Here is a 20,021-nt window from a genome sequence, read left to right on the forward strand (position 1 = left end):
GCAAATGCATGAATTCTCTTTGTGTATTGGGTCCATGAGCTTCTCAAGATAATTGTTTTCAAACCATAAAAAACCCTCTCTCTGTTTTATGTAATTATTCCTTCACATGTTGTTAAGTTTCCATAATAAAGTGTTTCAAAAATATCTAGCCCTTAATTTTTGGCAAATAAGAAATATATACACTGGATTCAGTTCAAAAATGAGATGTACCATGCAAGTATCAAGCTTCCATTCTAATCTCTCATCTACTTTCCTAACTGGAGTGTTTTTTTTTCCTCTTTCCTCTGTACCTACCTATGATTCCAGTTTCTATTTGAAAGAGTAGAAGGAGTGTCTAAGGCCGCTATCATAGATCTGGATGCTCATCAGGTGAGTGATCCACATGTTCGGTGCTGTTAAAAAAAAAAAAAAAAAAAAAAAAAAAGTTTAACCAAAAAGCAGAAATCGTCAAAAATACCGTTTTTCTAACTGTTATGGTAAAAATGTAAGTTACAGAATGCAAAGGTAACTTCAATTGGAAAGGATTTAGGAAATAAACGTGTAGCATAGTAGGCACAAAGCACTCCACCATAACTCAGTTAATTACCTGACCTGATATTTCTTAAATTGATATTATTATATAGTTACAGAAATAGTTTCTTAGTTCACTGACACATAAATATAGTCCCATTTTTTTAATAAGTTATTGGAGAGCCTGCTCTTATCCATTCATTCATTCACCTGCTAATCAATAGGGTGCTGGTTTCTGACAAAGTGCCATTGGGATTCAGGTTTGGTTGATGATTCCTTCAGTGCTGATTATTGTGCATCTTCTCTAGATTATATTTAGTAATCAAATCAGTCAGGTTTTCTGATTGTTTTATAGTTTTTTCTTCATGCATAAACTATTTTTAATCCTTATCTATCTAGTTCTAAAAATTTGTTTACCTAAGTTTGCTCCTCTATGATTAGCTTCTAAGTTTTTTTTAATTTTTCTCTTTGCTCCTCGAGCTTCATGTATCATTTAGCTTTCTTGTATCACAGTGTGTTAAATCAAAACTTTAATAAGAAATCCTTTTGAGCCACTGAGTTAAGATCCATAGTAGGGAGTACTTTTTGTTGCTGCCCAAGCTAAGTGTCCTGCTGCAGGCACCAACAGATCAGCTTTCTTCAGACCACAAGTATTGATTAACTCAGGATTTGGCTTTGGAGGATGAGTTTAGCAGTACATGCTAAACCTTAGGACTGGGAAACCAGAGAGTTGATTTGTATAGTCAGTAGGATTCAGAAAATTATACCCGTGTTGCCAGTGCCAGGAGATTGAAAAGCATGAGTCAGGCCTGAAAATATCATTAGGGGGCTTTAAGAAAAACACCAAATATCACAAGACTTTCAATAAAATCACGAGAGTTGGCAATACTGAAAATCTAACTCTGTCACTTTCCCTGCATGTGGTAACTTAAATGGAACTTTCACTGTAAATCAGTTGCATTTTAAACAGATTTTCTAGAATTATTATTTCAGGTAAGCTGGATCCATGCTCATTGAGGCCCAATTCAGCAGTCCAACCCTAGTCATTAATGCTCTTGAGTATGTGCTTAAGGCCCTTGACTTCAATGGCACTTAAAACTAGGGCTGTCAAGCGATTAAAAAAATTAATCTCGATTAAAAAATTAATCACTATTCATCACATGATTAATTGCACTGTTAAACAGTAATAGAATACCATTTAAATATTTTTGGATGTTTTCTACATTTTCAAATATATTGATTTCAATTATAACAGAATACAAAGTGTACAGTGCACACTTTATATTTATTTTTTATTACAAATATTTGCACAGTAAAAAAAAATGGTATTTTTCAATTCTCCTATTACAAGTACTGTAGTGCAACCTCTTTATCATGAAAGTTGAACTTACAAATGTAGAATTATGTACAAAAAATAACTGCATTCAAAAATAAAACAATGTAAAACTTTAGCAACTACAAGTCCACTCAGTCCTATTTCCAGAGGACATGGGTCCATGTTGATTACAGGTTCTGCTCGATAACAGTTCAAAGCAGTGCAGACCGATGCATGTTCATTTTCATCATCTGAGTCAGATGCCACCAGCAGAAGGTTGATTTTCTTTTTTGGTGGTTCGGGTTCTGCAGTTTCCGCATTGGAGTGTTGCTCTTTTAAGACTTCTGAAGGCATGCTCCACACCTCATCCCTCTCAGAGTCTGGAAGGCACTTCAGATTTTTAAACCTTGGGTCGAATGCTGTAGCCATCTTTAGAAATCTCACATTGTACCTTCTTTGTGTTTTGTCAAATCTGCAGCGAAAGTGCTCTTAAAATGAACAACATGTGCTGAGTCATCATCCGAGACTATTATAACATGAAATATATAGAGCTGGAGACCTACAATTCTCCCCCAAGGAGTTCAGTCACAAATTTAATTAACACATTTTTTTTTTAACGAGTGTCATCAGCAGGGAAGCATGTCCTCTGGAATGGTGGCCGAAGCATGAAGGGGCATATGAATGTTTAGCATATCTGGCATGTAAATACCTTCCAGTGCCAGCTACAAAAGTCCCATGCAAATGCCTATTCTCATTTTCTGGTGACATTGTAAATAAGAAGCAGGCAATATTATGTCCCGTAAATGTAAACAAACTTGTTTGTCTTAGTGACTGGCTGAACGAGAACTAGGACTGAGTGGACTTGTAGGCTCTAAAATTTTGCATTGTTTTGTTTTTAGTGCTGTTATGTAACACAAAAATCTACATTTGTAAATTGCACTTTCACGATAGAGACTGCACTACAGTACTTGTGTGAGGTGAATTGAAAAATAGTTTCTTTTGTTTATCATTTGTATAGTGCAAATATTTGTAATCAAAAATAATAATATAAAGTGAGCAGTGTACATTTTGTAAAAAGCAACAAAGAGTCCTGTGGCACCTTAAAGACTAACAGATGTATTGGAGCATAAGCTTTCGTTGATGAATGCCCACTTCGTCAGACGCATGACATTCACCCACGAAAGCTTCTGCTCCAATACATCTGATAGTCTTTAAGGTGCCACAGGACTCTTTGTTGCTTTTTACAGATCCAGACTAACACGGCTACCCCTCTGATAGTGTACATTTTATATTCTGTGTTGTAATTGAAATCAATATATTTGAAAATTAGAAAAACATGCAAAAATATTTAATAAATTTCAGTTGGTATTCTATTGTTTAACAATTCGATTAAAACTGCGATTAATTGCAATTAATTTTTTGAGTTAATCGCGTGAGTTAATTGCGATTAATCGACAGCCCTACTTAAAACACATGCTCAAATGCTTTGCTGAGTTAGGGTCTAATGTTTTGCATGGGAAGGATGATTAACCTTAAGCTTTTGTAAGTTCAAGCAAAAATTGAAATAGCGTGCTTCAACTTTTTGCCTCTTGAGACTCTAGGCCACCTGTTTGCTCCTCTGAAGAGGAAAAAAAAAATTTCACCATAACTCTTTTCAAGAAGAATCAACAAGGAGCATCCCCAGTTATGTGGAGAAATTTTGTTAGATCTGTGTATGTTTTCCTGCTTATTGCAGATGACATGGGGAAGAAGAAAAAGGCATCTTGTTTTGCTTTTTGTGGAAGTGCTTACAGCATTTTTTTGAATACCTAGTTCCAGGTAATGATTTGGGTCTAGTGGCAGAGTCTTTAATGAAAGCCCCTAAAATTAAAATATTCATAGGTAAAATTTTGGTTTTTGAAAAGTATTAGAGTACATATGACTACAGTGGCTTTCATGAAGTACATGGTTACACATACAGTGTGTGTTGTGATGTCGTAAGTCTCAAAACAGTTACTTTGAGCAAGAATTTGCAAGAATCTTTACATAGTTGAAAGCTTCACAGAAGAACGTAGACCTTTTTGATGCATGCTCACTTACCTGCCTGAAGACATATTTAAACACTGCACACATTGTTTTGATACCAGGATGTTGTTCCTGAATTATATCCCCTGGTAAGATCTTTGGCAAGCATATAAATTGTGTCAGGACATATGCTGTCCAGTAGCATATGAGAATATTCTGTCTTGTTTGTAACCATTTTTAATAAAACTTTATTCAAATCAGCACCTAGATAACTACAGTGATGGATGCATTAGGAATACCTAAGAGAAAGAGAAATCTCACCTGATACTAGTCAGGATATCAGGATTTTAATAATCCATTTAGGGTTTTCAGGAAATCTTTACACTTTCTCACCTGAGACACTTAGTTTTTTTCTTTTGTGGTTGGAGTGCCAAAAGGAATGAACCCTTCTCTTGCTACTTTTTGCAGCTTCTGACCCAGCTTTCTATAATGATCTCTGTAATGTCTTTTATTCTTTGGCAAGGGGAACTTTCCAGTGTACTTCTGATCCCTGACAGTGAGCTCCTGAATGAAGCTATTCTTAGTTCTCTTCAAAGCACGTGCTCTGGAGACTTATTTTCACTAGTAGAAATTTCTTATTCAGTAAACTAAAGAAAAGCTGACCAGGTTAAGGTATGCACAGGATGGATGAACTCTTTCTTCTATTGTTTCAGACTTAAAAACAAAAAGCGCACGGCTCCTGCTTTATTCTAACTGAGTGTAACATAGCTAAGCACTCTAATTTTAGTATTATATCTGAACCCGCTTATTTACGTATTTGGAAGTACATCTTAGGTACGTCTCCACAGCGAGCCTTCCAGCCCAGGTTAACACACTCACGTTGGTAGGGCTCTAAAAATAGCTGAGTAGGCAGCAATTTGAAGTTGCAGCTCAGGCTGGAGCTCAGGCTTTGAAGCTCCTCTCGCTCCCCAGGCTTTATTACAAGTGGCTTATTACAAACAATTATTACTAAGTGGAGCTATCAAGAGGAACATATGATATCTAATCTTAGACATCTGCAGTGGCTATCAGTGCATTTCCAGGTGCATTTCTGTATACATTTGATCAATTTATTATTAGCAGCATTGTTGTAGTCCTGTTGGTCCCAGGATATGAGAGAGACAAGGTGTGTGAAGTAATATCTTTTATTGGACCAACTTCCAATAAAAGATATTACCTCACCCACCTTGTCTCTTACATTAGATCAATACAGTGTGGCTGTAGATGTCTAGGAGACCACCCATCTTGACACCTCCAGTTAACTGTGATGTCTTGGCTAATAGTCCTTACTTTTGAGTGTTTGGGGACTCAGTGTAGCGTTACTTCACCCATTGGTCCAACAGGAATCATCTGGCCTTTAGGGAACAAAGTAGGGTTAATCTTTAAAGAAAAGAAAAAAAAATTCCCAGGTGGTTGTTGGTGATAAATGTCTAGCTTATCTTAAAGGAGGCTATTTTTGGTATACATGGATCAACATATTGTGAAGTTTGTTTTTGTAAATATGTAATTACACCCAGAGAATGTTTTGGTGCATTCTGTAACTCCAAACCCAGCAGGCTTTAGGTCCTCATTTTAGCAATAGGCCATCTCTTTAAACAATGCTTTTGCTAAAGATTTGTACTTGCCATTTGCAGTATCTATCAGAAACTTTCTGCTGCAGGACACTTTGGATTGTTTGTATTGGGTGTTCAGCAAACTAAAAGAATTGTATCAGCAAACTGTAAATTGATCTGTGCAGTGGAGAAGGGATATAAATATACGCGTGTACCTGAGGAAGTTTTGCTGACCGACTTTCAACAGTAAGATAGTTTTTGCCATTTTAAAAGCAACTGCTACACTGTCACACACACACACACACAAAATGTTCCATAATTGATAACAACTAACAAAATTTGGATTAATACAATCTTCCCTTTGTTTACTGGCAAACTTGGGGCCAGATTCTGAGAACTCATGTACACCCAAACCTTCTCATTTTATTTAATGAGAGTTGTGGGTTCTCAGCAACTCTTTGGATCAGGCCCTTGAGCAATTATAGTACTGGGATTCAACCCTGGGATCTGCACTCTTTTTTTTTTTCTAGCCATAATCTATGCAATGTTATTGTCATCTCTCCCCTTCCCCCTTTTCCGGCCCCCAAAATACTCAGTAAACCTTCATCATCATCTCACTTGCTTCACCCATTTGGATAAAGATAAGTTTTCATTTCATGTGGAAAAATAAAGCCTCACTTTTTAAAGCAGAGACTCTTGGCCCTGGAATTCAGTGTAATCTAAAAATAGTATACTGTGAACTCAGAATGAAGCTGACAACACAAACCTGGCCAAAAAAACAAAAAATCCGACAAGCCAAAGAAAAAAGAATGAATGGAGAAAACCAGACACATTGGCTACTCTATCAGTCAGCAGCCAGGGTAACCCTCCAGAGGTAATTAACTTACTCTTTAGAAAGATACCTTGATAAAGCAGTGCCATGTACTACTACTAGTTTACCTTCCCACAGATTTAATGTGCCTCGTGTGGTTGTGGCGCAGCTCCCGCCAGCGCTCTAAAAAAACCACCTCAATGAGGGGCATAGATCCCAGCGCAGGGAGCACAGTTCCCAGCGCTGTGGCACTGTTTACACTGGCGCTTTACAGTGCTGCAACTTGCTGTGCTCAGGGGGGTGTTTTTTCACACCCTTGAGCGAGAAAGTTGCAACGCTGTTAATTGCCAGTGTAGACAAGTCCTTTTAGTCAGTAAAAATTAAGACAGCTGTGGTCTGAATAACTGGTTATAGAAAATTATGGGATCATCACTTACTGTGTTTGATTATTAATTACTCAGCACAACCCCGGTGTTTGATTATATTTTATGCTCCTTAACTGTGGCAATAAAGCTACCTTAATAAAATGTTCACTATTGCAAATTTAAGCTGAGTTGTAGCTCCATCATGTGGCTAGAATGTAGAAATATTTTCTGGTCTACATACAGTGATGCAGCCTAACAATCGTTGAGAATTGCTCAGCATCCCATAAGAAACAAGGGACTCTTAAAGAGAATTATAATTAGGTCAGCATGCATAATCACTGCAGCAACTTCTACAGGAGATGAGTTTGACCTTCAATGCTTGTAACGGGGAGACTGACTTCAGGCTAACGGAGTACAGTATATATACTTACACACATACACCCCTTCTAAAGAAGGAATGATTTATTGTGTGTACTGAGAACAGCTCTCATCTCTGGTAGTAGGATTTTCAGCAAAATCCTAATAAGGGGCTAAAAAGTTTTTTGTGTAGATTTGTTTTATAAACCTGATCAGTCCATACTGTAGACTGATTACCTTTACTGTTCAGCAATAAAAAGTTATTTATTTTAGAAAAGCTGGTAATGTACTAAAACTGCTTTTAATCAGAAATGTATACAGTATTTTAATGTGGTGTTAATCCACTTTTGAGGCAGTTTCATTGCTATGATGAAACATAATGATCTAGAAGGATATGTTATCTTCCAGCCAGCACGTCTCTTATCTGCATGCTAAAATTGGCCATGAAACAAGACCATAGATTATGTAATGTTGTTACTTCGTATTTCTGAAGGGATCTTTCAAAGTGTGTCAAGGCTCCTCGTTAAAATGCTTCTCAAGAAATCTCTGACCTTATAGCTGTTGTGCCAGTGATCTGTAGATTATAGGCTACATCATTCCCTCCTACAGTGTTTCCCTTTCATTAGGGGAAGGAGTATGTGAGGTAGCAGACTAGACAAGAGCAGATCTGCCAGTGTCATGAGGAAGTTCCGTTACTCTCAGGGCACCCTCAGAGTCCATCAGCCTTGGGAACTTGGCTCACTCCAGAGCTTTACTGTCATTAGTTCTCCATCTTTGTACTACCCTCTTCTTTGGGGCCTGGAAGTAACGAAGTAGTGCATTAAGCGTTCATGCTCAGCCACCTCTAACAGCCCATATCAGTGGCACAAAAACATGCAGTGGAGCATTCATGTACTCTCCACCACCCTTTCACATGTACTAGCCAGTTTTAGCGTTGTAATGGCTCTTTTTCTCTTGGGTGTCTCCAGGACTGGGAACCACAGCAGAGATACAACTTTGCAACTGTTCAGAGAGTTTTATCAAGTAAATGTTAAATTACACAACAAAAATACTGAAAATATTATTTTCATGGATTTACTCCTATACTTTGAAATCAAATCATTCTGATTACCATCTTGCTTTCATTCCTTACATCAACTCTGACATAATTTAACATATGGTATCTTGTGAACCACTAATTAGAGATTGTTTTATAATGTCTGATAGGAGTGCAGATGACAGTCACTGAAATCATATTGGAATTCAAGAGTGTGGAAAAAGGAGATGATGATCAGAATCTGATTTTCCCTTTACCATTCCTCTCCCTACCCCAAAGTCCAATCTTTCAATAGAGATTCCTGGCTTTACAATGGTAGAAGGTAGAATGTAATATGTTTCTCATTAAATTTTATTGATATGACTTTTGCAGTCTTTCCTGAAAGTTAATTAACTTTTTCAACATTTCATTGATTATCAAAAAAACTCTGGTCTCATTTTACATATTCTCAGTAGCTGACCAGCTTCTGGAACATAGTGTGGTTAAAGCCTAGGACTTGGTCTGATTTTTATTCCTAGCTTGGGTACAGACTTCCATTGTGACACAGCAAATTGGCTGCTCAGTTCCTTAGTTTTCCTGTCTGCAAGGGAGTATTGTAATGCTAATTTCAGTAATATTTGTAAAGCACCTGGGGAGCCTCAGATAGAGATACAAGTATTGTTATTCACAACATCAGAATAACCTTTAAGGATATAAACAAGAAAAAGTACCTAGAACATTAAACACTGTAACATTGTATTCTTAATTTCCTTAACACTCACAGATTCTTTAATACTGTGTTTGCTTGTTAAGATTAACCTACTGAAATTTTCTTATAGGGGAATGGCCATGAGAGAGACTTCATGGATGATCATAGGGTGTATATTATGGATGTGTACAATAGATATATTTATCCAGGGGATGGATTTGCTAAACGTAAGTACTTTTCAAACTGATATGATCTTAAAGTATTAAAAATGTATTTACCACAGAACAGTTGCTTCATTTACCACTGAAATGCTGCTCACTCTGAGGTAAAATACAGCAACACAAAAATATTGATGAACTTAATGTAAAAAAATTCCCTATGAGGATGTTTGCAAAAAGTTGCAGCAAATATTTGAACTTCAGTGTCTGTCATGGTTCTGATTAGCCATGAGTTACATGGTATTGGTTCTGGTTCATTGGCTGGCTGAGATTGGACCCCAAGTGGTCAAGAGGGAGGGTTAAGAGAAGTCATTTAGTTTGTTTTATGTTTCTTTAAAGGAGAAGTCGTAGTTACACTTCTTTCTTTAGCCTAGTCTACACGAAAATGATTTATGGGTCTAGCTATACCAGCAAATCCTCCTAGTGTAGATGCAGTTTATATTGGCAAAAAAGTGTCTTTGCTGGTATAGCTTTTACCAGTTCCATGAGCATAATAATCTATACCGGCAAAAGCACTCATACCAGAATAACTATGTCTGCACTAGTGCTTTTGCTGGTAAAATCACACCCCTAAGCAACATTACTATATTGGCAAAAGTTTCTAGTGTAGACTTGGCTGTTGAGGTAAATTTTATTTTTTCAAAGTGTGTCTGCTTTTTAGAGTTAAAAGAGTAACAGGAACAGTTTGATTTGTTCCATGTGTTTTTCCCATCAAATATATATTGTATGTGTTCCTTCCTGCATTATCACTGCTGGCCTGCTGGCCTTTCCTGTGTGAGGCTTACCTCAAAGTAATATGTTTAGATCAGTGTGCCTGTCTTAGATGCCTATGTCTGCAAACTTTATTTTTCATCTTATTTACCAAGTATAGTATCCACAGGTGTGTCCTTTTCTTAAGGGCATCTGCCCTAACTTCAATCTGAAAGGAAGTAAGTTGTATTGCCACTGATTTGAGATTTCTTCTGCCTGGGTCATTATTCAGTGTCCTAAGGGCATCTGCTTTTTGACATATGTTCCATTGGATTGAGGCATGTGCATACGATGAAGAGAAACAATAACAATAATCATTATACATTGGCAAAACAGAGTGATATCTCAGTCATACTTGTTGTAAAGTGGCAGCAACTAGATGTGAAGAGACAGGTTTACCATTAGCATCATGGGTTTGTTACCACAGAAAGCTGCTGCAGAGGCATTTAATTAAAATATATAATTTAACCTAAACATGTAGGAACTAGGCACACATCTTTAGAGGCCAGAGGTGAGGCACCTGTCCACATAGGCTTAGGCTGCTACTGATATGCTGTAGAATCTAGGGATGAAACATTATTTCATGGTTGTTCTAACATAGATGATACCACCCTGGCATTTGTGTATGAAAGCTCACAAAGGCAAACATTTTGCAAATGAGAAGTTTCATGCCATGACATGATATACAGGAAAAGCTGGATGGGCAACATTTTGAGGGCACAAAAATGCACAAAACCAATTGGGAAAAATAAGTTAAATTATTCATGATACTTTTTGTTAACCCTACTTAGTAGGTCTATATGATATAGGTTTGGATCTATCATAGGCAGATACACCCTGTCAGCCTCTAAGAGTGGTATGGCTCCAGGACCTGAGTCACTAAGACAGGCCTGGGCTTCAGGACCATAAGGCCCAGTGGCCAAAGTCGAAGTAGCTGCCCTTCTTCCCAGGGCAGTATGGTCCAATGGCCAGAGTCAGTAGGGCTGTCCAGTGGTTCAGGACAGTAAGGTCTAGTGGCCTCCAGTGGCCCAATTCACCTCCCCACATGTTGGTAGTGTCTGTGGCGGGTCGGATGGGGTAGGGGCCCAGGCCCACTCTTCTCAACCAGGTCCTGATCCAAGGCCCCAGGGAACTGACATCTTGCTGCTCAGTCTTGGTCACCCGTCACTACCGTACCATTCCCAGGGTCACTTCCTACCCCTTCTTCCAATGCAGGGGGTCCCTCAGCAATCACTGCCTCATCTCCGTTGGCTTCGGCAGTCGGCTGGGGTTTGGTAGAGGCACAATCCTGGCTGGCATCAGCATCTGGTGGCTCCGGCACTCTCCCAGCAGGAGCTTGCAGCACACATCTGCTCTCATCAGAGGTCAGCCCAGACTGACCTGAGCTGCTCCCTCTTATACTGTGGTTCCAGTCGGAGCATGCCCAGCAGGTGTGAGGGGCTGTAGCTTCCTCAGCCCATAGCGTGGGGGTTAACCCCCTCCAGTCCAGTGCGGGGCAGGCATATCTCATAACAGGACCATTCAGATGAGGCAGTTGAAGCACTAGTTGAAACCTCTATGAAGAATAGCATATCATGACCGCTAATGAGAAGTAATGTTTCTTCCAGATGTTATTAGAGGAATTCAACTATGTACAGCTCGCTGTGCAAAGCAGTGGTTTTGTTTTGGTTTTATTTGGGAATTTCACTACATTTATAATTGACTGACATGTTGATTTTTAAAATGACAAGTTCACCAAAAAGCAATAGAATCCTTCCTGTAATGGTACCTGAAAATTCATTAAGTGTTCATTGATCATCAAGAAAAAATCTTTAGACTTATTTTAGGTATTCTCAGTAGTGGATGAATTTCTGAAATGTAAGGTGCCAGCATTAGCTGGTCTTGTTAGTAACCCATTCAAGAGACCATGCAAACCATCCAAATAGGCTAGACTTGCTATTGATTTAAGGACAACTGTCACTACTTAGAATTTTTTATATGTTTTCATTAGACTAAACATTTTTTAACAAATGGTTCATTCAGGATTAGCTAACTCTGCGTAACTAGGGATCATGTTCCCTGCAGAATTGTTATTTATATAAGCCTTTAGAAAATGAGAAACCTCTGAATACCCTGTAAGCATTTTGAAAAGAAATAGAATACTCTCACAACTGTTAGACACTGGGTATTTGGTGTTTCACCATGGGGTTTCCCTTAAGTATGGTGGCCTCTCATAATTAATTAATTGGCTATTTAAATTAAAAGGGAAAATGCCTAAAGTTGGATTGATCTTTTGATTCAGTTTGATAAGATGCAGATGTCTGTGGCAGGCTTGATTTGTTTACAGTGTTAGAGTGCAGTGTGTACTTTTTTCTTTCTGCTTAATTTTTTTTAATATAACTGTCACTCTGATAAATAGCACACTTGCTTAATTTGGATGATTGACAAGGAACACATGCAATGCAGTACATCTTTCTTTATTTTTCGAATACTTAACACCAGTGTTTACATGATAGCATACACATTTCAAAGTATTACATCAAAAATGTTTGTCCAGGGTACATCATGTCTACCAAGAGAAAAATTACTAACAGATGAAGTTAAAACAAAATTGGTCAGTGCATTCCTATACTTATTTATCAAATAGCAATGTTTTCTAATATATGGAGTGTAATTCATTTATAACTTTTCCATAAAAATGGAGCATGCTTGTTGATTTTAAATGGCAACCCTTCTGTAGTTTTATTAGCTGTATTTAGAAAAAATGGTGTGAATTGTTGTTTGCTACTCTACATTTCCTGCTGTGTGGTCCTTTGTTCAATTCATGCTGCCTCTTTGTTTTATTAACTAAGCATATCAAACTTGCATTAGTATCCTGTTAACGTTTTGCATGTTGCTTAATTGTAAGACTTTTATGAAATAAGTGTGTGTACAGTACCTAAAAGGTGACAGTCATCCTAGTATAGATGGTCCATTTAAGCATCTACATACAAGTTCAGTTATTTTTAGGCCATGAATATATGCCTTAAACCATGTGGAAGGCATAGGCTCTCTTTGCAATGGGGTGAGTTTCACCCCAAAGCCTCTGAAAATAAAGACAATTGCTAAACTTGTCACACTTCTGTTTCCACCAGGCTTGGTATTTTCTTGCTGAGATGGAAAACACAAAGACTCTTAGTCATACCAGCCATACACATCCAATCAGGTGCTTTCCCCCTGCGGGTAGTGCTCTCAGTTCTGCCAATTGAAATGTGACTCATAATCCAGATGAGCAAAGTTTCCCCTTCAGCTCCTCTTCCTCACTACTAGAAGCTACTCCTGGGGTTTCTGAGCAGTCAGCTAAGTTTTCCTCCTCTATTATTACTCCTGAGGGAATTCTGTGCCAAAAAATTATGCATACAATATTCTAAAATTCTGCAAATTTTATTTGTCAATAAATAACTGTGGCTCCAGCATGGCAGTGGGGAGCACAGGCCACTGGCGGCATAGAGGTAGGAGATCATCCTGAAGCCCCCACCTCCCCCGGTACAGGGACTCGGCAGTGAGGCTGCACCTGACCCTGACACAGTGCAAGAGGTGGGCCTGCCCCAGAAACACCCCGGGGTCATGCCCCTCTGCAACAGGTGCACCAGGTGTGGGTGGGCAGGCTCAGTCCAGCAGGATCCAAGTGTGGAGGGGCTTAGTGTGGAGGGATCCAGGTGTGGGATGAGAGATTTCTGTGTGGGTCAATCTGGATACAGGAGACTCAGTGGGAGATCTGAATGCACAGAGGCTCGTTGGGGGGTTCTTGGTGCAGGGGCAATGGGAGTCTGCAGTGGATCCAGGTAAAGGTGGTTGGTGCTTGGGGGGTCTTGGCGGGGGGGGGGGGGGAGGTCTGGGTGTGGGCGGCTCAGTGGGAGGGTCTGGGTGCTGGGGGAGTGGGGCTTGATGGGGTGAGGGTCCAGGTGCAGCTGGTTGGGGCTCAGTGGGGTGGGGGGCTCATCGGAAGGGTCCACGCGTAGGGCTTGTCAGAATGAGGGTTTGATGGGCCTGCTTAATGGGGGAGCCCCAGCTGCTGCCAAGGGGATCCCGCATGCCGGGTTTCCACTTTCCCCCCCATGATTCCCCTATCCCCTTTTCTTCTCCATCCCCCACCCCTCACTCCCACATTCCCCTCTCCCTGCCCTATTCTCCCCACCCCCTTACCCAGCCCCACCATGGGCACTCAGTGTTGCACAGAAAACGGGAAGGCTCCCAGCATACAGAAGGGGAGCACGACTGGCACTAGGACCCAGGAGGAGGCATTCAGCTGCAGAGTCAGCGGAGCCGAGACCCAGCCTCCTTCAGCTGGGCGGCTCTGCTCTTGGGGGTAGTGGCACATAATCCCGTGTGCCCCCCATGCCTCGCCTCTGTTTGGAGGGGGGAAATCCCCACCAAAAAACTTGACTCATGGTTGCCCCCCACCCTCGCGCGGCTTCCCTTTGCTTCCCTGCCATTTTCTGCAGGGAAACGCAGGAAATTTGTGGGGAGGGGGGGCATTCTCTGCAGGCACACAGAATTCCCCCAGGACTTGTATGGTCCCTGTTACTGTAGTATCTGAGTGCCTTGCAGTCTTGATTGTATTTATCTTCACAACACCCCGATGAGGTTGGAAAGAGCTGTTATCCCAGTTGTACAGTTGGGGAACCAAGTCACCAAGATGCTAAGTGATTTGCCCAAGGTCACACAAGAAGTCTGTGGAGGAACAGGGACTTGGACCTGGCTCTTCCTAGACTCATGCCCTGAGCATCCTTCGTTGTCCTGGTGACTCCTCCCTCTTTTACTCTCTGCTCTCTTTGCAGGCTCCCTCACCCCACTGTGATTCTGGTGTGACACAGTGGGGAGGAATAGGAGGCCGGCACTGCTACTACTTAGCTCTAATCCCAAGGGAGCAGCCATGATATGAGGGAGACAGGATCAATGAAATTACTAAGAAATTTGGGAGAGAAAGTGTTGACGAAAAGGAGTGGGGAGGGATTGGACTGTTGTGAGAAGAGGGCCAGTGTGAAAGATTGGGGGAGAAAAGTCAGAGAGAGACAGTGAGGAAGGGGGCAGGGGAGAGAGAAAGCAGGTGTGAGAGAGAAAAGAAGGAAAGGAAACACTTCAGGGACAGATAAGGAAAAGATAGTCTTGTGGCTGATGTAGAAGACTCCAGGTCAGGACCACTGTGTTAATTGGTGCTGGAACTAAGGGTGCTGGGGAGTGCTGCTGCTCTCCCTGGCTTGAAGTGGTTTCTGTCATGTACAAGGTTTACAGTTGGGTTCAATGGCTCTCCGCACTCCCACTATACAAATTGTTCCAGCGCCCCAGACTGGGTTCCAGTCTCAGTTCTGGTATTAAGTCAATGTGCGACTTTAAAACAGTCATGCCACCTCTTTTTGCCTCCATTTCCCTTTTGTAAAATGGGACTATTGATAGCAGCCTACCTTAAGATCCATAGAAGTATTAGCATTAATTTCTTATTAGAGAGAGAGAGTTTGAACCAGAAAAACCTTGCATGTTAACACCCCCAAAAATGTCACTTTAGCTACTTTGAACTTGGCAACTATACACAGTAAGCAATTAAACATTGTAATCTTAGGTTGTGTTTGCTGAAGATGAGGACATGGTACCTGAGAGCTGTGGGATATGGGTCCATGATTGTCAGAACTGACATTTAATGGTTTAATCAGAACAACACTTATCTTTCTTTCTCTACTAAGTGTTTCCCTCCTCTTTTTAAACTCCATCCAGCTATCGTATTGTTTCCCCTGAACGTGAGCTAAGTATTGTCCATAGTTGTATGCAGGAGGACAGCTGTGCATAATTTTATGAATATTTATGTAACAACAAGAGCAGAAATCATGAAGAATAATATCAAACAAAGGAAGCAGAAGTATGAAAGGAGTAAAAGAAAGATGGAAAGACACAGAACTGCAAAGCTGGATGAGGACTGGAATGCAACAATGAGCCTCATGAAGATTATTAGGACAAATTATGATCTATCTTTATAATTTTTGTTTATATTCAGTGGATCTAGAAGCCCCAGTGTGTTTTGTACAGCACCTACAGGATAATGAGCCACAGTCCCTACCCTGAAGGAAGTCTGAAATGGATTTGATTTGTCTATTTGTATTTTAATGTATTTGTAAGTTATTCAAAACTCTCTTTCTGTGCACATAGCTAGGCTATGGAACCTTTTGTGTCCTTTCTCTTACCCTCATCCACCATCCGGCATTTCTTCCGATGCTTTGCTCCACCCATTTGTAGTTATTTGACTTCAATTAGGCCCCACTCTCACAATCAGATCTGCGGGGGCAGACCCATACAGAACCCTGCTGACATCAAAATAATCAATTAGCATGAATTAGTGTTTGCCAACACACCTGATTACAAGATAAGGATATTTGATGGTAAGCAGTTTTGGGCATCCATACAGCACTTTGCACAGAGGGACTCTGATTCTGATTGTAGCCTCTGGGTGCTGCTGTAATACAAATAAATATTAATAATTTATCTTAATGATCTTTGTCTTACCAGCCTTTCATGCCAGCACTTGTCCTGCACTGCAATTAAATTTTCTTTACATCTTTCTTTTACTACTTTCAGGCTTTTGTGTCTTTTGTCAGTTTGGTGATACTTTTACTGATTTCCTTCCCAGTTGTTGAATATTTATGGGATAAATATAAATGGAGATTACTTTTATTCAATAATAGTCCCTCTGTATTATGTTCTCTTTTATTCATCATGCCTGATTTTTTTTCTTTTAAATGTAAAAATGTTCCCAGGTTGTAGTGTTTAATTTAGCTGCAGCTTTTTTTTTGCTGGAGATGGGGTGGGGGGAGAAGGGGGAAGAAAGGTTGCTAAAATGTTTTTAAGTTAAAATCTTATGAAATTATGTATATTTTCAAAATGTTCATAAATTGTAATCTTTATGCTTTTCATCTTGCTTCTGTCTGAATCTTGCTTTTTCCTTCACAGCTTGGTCATTTGTTTCTTTGATTCAGTATCATTAAACCAATTTTTTTTTAGGAGCCATAAAGCGGAAGGTTGAATTGGACTGGGGTACAGAGGACACAGAATATCTTCAGAAGGTACAAACACATGTGGAAGGGGCATTAAATGAATCGAGGCCAGACATCATCATTTATAACGCTGGAACTGATATCTTGGATGGTGATCCACTGGGAGGTCTTGCTATTTCACCTCAGGTTTGTATAACAATACAATATCTACAGACTTTACTGGGATTTTTCCCCCCAGTGAATACCAGTATCAATGGCTGGATTCACCACAACTTTGCCCCCTTACCTCCGAGACTTTGGAACCTCCCCAGAAGCTAATCACATCCTCCCAGCTGATGGTTCTTTTCTGCTGAAACCTAACATCACGCTATTCCCTGATCTTGAGCTTCCCCTCCCTCTTGTCTTGTCTTTCCTCCCTTAGTCCCCAGGAAAGGACAGACATAGCAACTGCAGTTTTGTAAGTTATCTTTTTCTAGCACTTAACTCATTAGCTGTCCTTGTTCTTGGCCCATAGCTTGCAAAACCTTAAGTACAGGCAATAGGGAAGGAAAAAAAGAATAAGTTGATATGTGTATCGGTCCTTCCTGCTGAATGTTTTCAGATTTCATAGAAATGTAGGGCTGGATGGGACCTCGAGAAGTCATCAAGTCCAGCCCCCTGCTCTGAGTCAGCACTAAGCAAACCTAGACCATCCCTGCCAGGTGTTTGTACAACCTGTTCATAAAAACCTCCAATGATGGGCATTCCTCAGCCTCCCTGGAAGCCTGTTCCAGAGCTTAAGTACCCTTAGAATTGGAAAGGTTTTCCTAATATCTGACCTAAACCACCCTTGCTGCAGATTAAGCCATTTACTACTTGTCCTGTCCTCAGTGGACATGGAGAACAGTTGATCACAGGCCACTTTGTAACAGCCCGTAGCAGTCTTCATCCCTCTCTGCCAGTGCTGCCACAGTCAGCAAGTAAAGAGCCTGCAGAAGCTGGTGGGAGAGGATGGAGCCAGGCAATCAACTAACTGCTGCCAGCAATGCTGTGGCTTAGCTTCTGGCACAGTTCCCCTTTGGATTCACGCTTTGTCCTGAGTAGGCTGAGGCAGTTCTAAATGTCTGTAGATCTGCCCTCAATACATCCTTGCTGATAACATGCAACAAATATTGTTTTATATACGTTTGTCTTAGGAAATTTTCTAATGAATCCGACCCTGAGCTCTGAGAAATCAGCTAAAATACTTTAGGATACAGACATTTCAGAAGAAGCTTGAATAATGACATAGCATGCGATGGGGTTGGTGTTTAGTTGTCTGAGTGATGATGCTCATTTTCCATTGTCATCGATGATAGAAGAGAAGCTCAGTATTAATGCTGAATTGATAAATTTGCAAAGTGTTAAGCAAGCAAGCAGTCATCAGAATAGTTCTTATTATTAACTATTCTCTGATGTAAATATATATATATTTCATTTAAAACTATTCTTCTTGAAATGGGAACCAAGATTAGCAAAGGAGAATTTTAGCTCAAAGTGTTTGGACTCTGGTAAGAATATTTTCTACTCAAAATGTTTGAATTAAACTCCCAGTTGTAAACAAAATACAGATAATATTATGCTTAAAGCACATAAATGAGAATCTGGAGATCTAGGTTCTATTTTTGGCTGTCTGACTTCTTGTGTGATATTGAACAAGCTATTTAATCGTATTTCTGTGCCTCAGTTTCCCCATATTTAAGATATGGATTATTCCTTTGTGTGAGAACATAAGAACGGCCATACTGGGTCAGACCAAAGGTCCATCTAGCCCAGTATCCTGTCTTCCAACAGTGGCCAATGCCAGGTGTCCCAGAGGGAATGAAGAGAACAGGTAATCATCAAGTGATCCATCCCCTGTCGCCCATTCCCAGCTTCTGGCAAAAAGAGGCTAGGGACACCATCCCTGCCCATCCTGGCTAATAGCCATTGATGGACCTATCCTCCATTAATTTATCTAGTTCTTTTTTGAACCCTGTTATAGTCTTGGCCTTCACAACATCCTCTTGCAAGGAGTTCCACAGGCTGACTGTGTGTTGTATGAAGAAATACTTCCTTTTGTTTGTTTTAAATCTGCTGCCTATTAATTTCATTTGGTGGCCTCTAGTTCTTGTGTTCTGAGGAGTAAATAACACTTCCTTATTTACTTTCTCCACACCAGTCATGATTTTATAGACCTCTATCATATCCCCCCTTAGTTGTGTCTTTTCCAAGCTGAAAAATCCCAGTCTTATTCATCTCTCCTCATACAGCAGCTGTTCCATACCCCTAATCATTTTTGTTAATGATTAGGTTTAATTCACTCATGTTAGTAAAGCACTTTGACATCCTTGGATGGAAAATGCTCTAGCCATGCAAAGATTGTTGTTCCTTTTTAGATTTCTGTGAATCACAGAATCATAGCTATTAGGTTATCTAGCCCATCCTTCTGCAAGTTCAGAATTTTTCGTTATAGTATATTTTTCTACATCTGCGTCCAGTCTGTTCTAAAATGTACAATTTGCTGAAGCTTCTACTATTTCACTTAAGAATCTGCTACACAGGAGTTGTTGCTGATGTTCATCCTAAATTTTTAATCTTAATTTCATTTCACTATTCCTAGTTAAACCCTTTGTCCTTGTACAGTACCATTTAAACAAACTAACAAACAAACAAAAAATCTTTAGACAGATTTAAAAAAATAGTTAAAATAGCCACATTTAAATATTCATTTTCACCCTTTTTTCATTTTTCTAATTTTCCCCCCGGTATTTTTCCCTGATGCATTTATAAGGGATCTTCTTATTTTTCTTAACCCCTTTGTCTTGCACAGACTCATTTTATATCTGTTTGGCTGCTTCTTTCCTCACGGTTGTGATTTTCAATATTCTTGTTTAGTTCCTTTCCCCTTCTCTATTTATAGTAATTTTTTAACCTTTTGATTTCTGAACAGTCCATTGTGAAGCTACATTTCTTACTGTTGTTATTGTCTTGGAGAGGAGTTGTAGTGGGTTTTATTATGTGTCTTTTAGGATTGTCCTTACTTTGTCCATACATGTGGATTTTAATATGTTTTCTCATTAAGTAATTCTGTATTCCCTTTTTCTTCAAAGGTGGTTTCTTGAACCTAATAAACTTTACTTCTCTGTTGCATGTAGTAAAGAATGGGTATTCTTTACTGTGCTGAGTTCAGTGACAGTATAGAAGCTCTTGATCACTAGTCTGTCCTATTATTCTCATGTTTTAGAACATTCCCCTCTGTTAGTAAGAAATAGATCTGGAGTGGTGCTCTTGTTGGATTCTCTACTGTCAGGATCATGAAGTACCCCATTCAACTGCACAGTACGTAGATAGGTTCTTATAGTAGTAATATTGTA

The 20,021-nt window shown here is 39.8% G+C and overlaps 1 protein-coding gene across 1 annotated transcript in view; it reads left to right on the plus strand.

Annotated features, from left to right (window-relative positions):
* HDAC11 (histone deacetylase 11) overlaps window positions 1-20,021 on the plus strand; it is a 59,485-nt gene that overhangs the window by 38,592 nt on the left and 872 nt on the right. Inside the window, exons 8-10 of the mRNA XM_065408498.1 lie at window positions 307-369; window positions 8,809-8,905; window positions 16,655-16,833. Coding sequence (XP_065264570.1) covers window positions 307-369; window positions 8,809-8,905; window positions 16,655-16,833 — 339 coding nt within the window. The remainder of the gene's footprint in view (window positions 1-306; window positions 370-8,808; window positions 8,906-16,654; window positions 16,834-20,021) is intronic.

This window comes from Emys orbicularis, chromosome 7, assembly GCF_028017835.1.
Source record: "Emys orbicularis isolate rEmyOrb1 chromosome 7, rEmyOrb1.hap1, whole genome shotgun sequence".
NCBI classification, from domain to species: Eukaryota; Metazoa; Chordata; order Testudines; family Emydidae; genus Emys; species Emys orbicularis.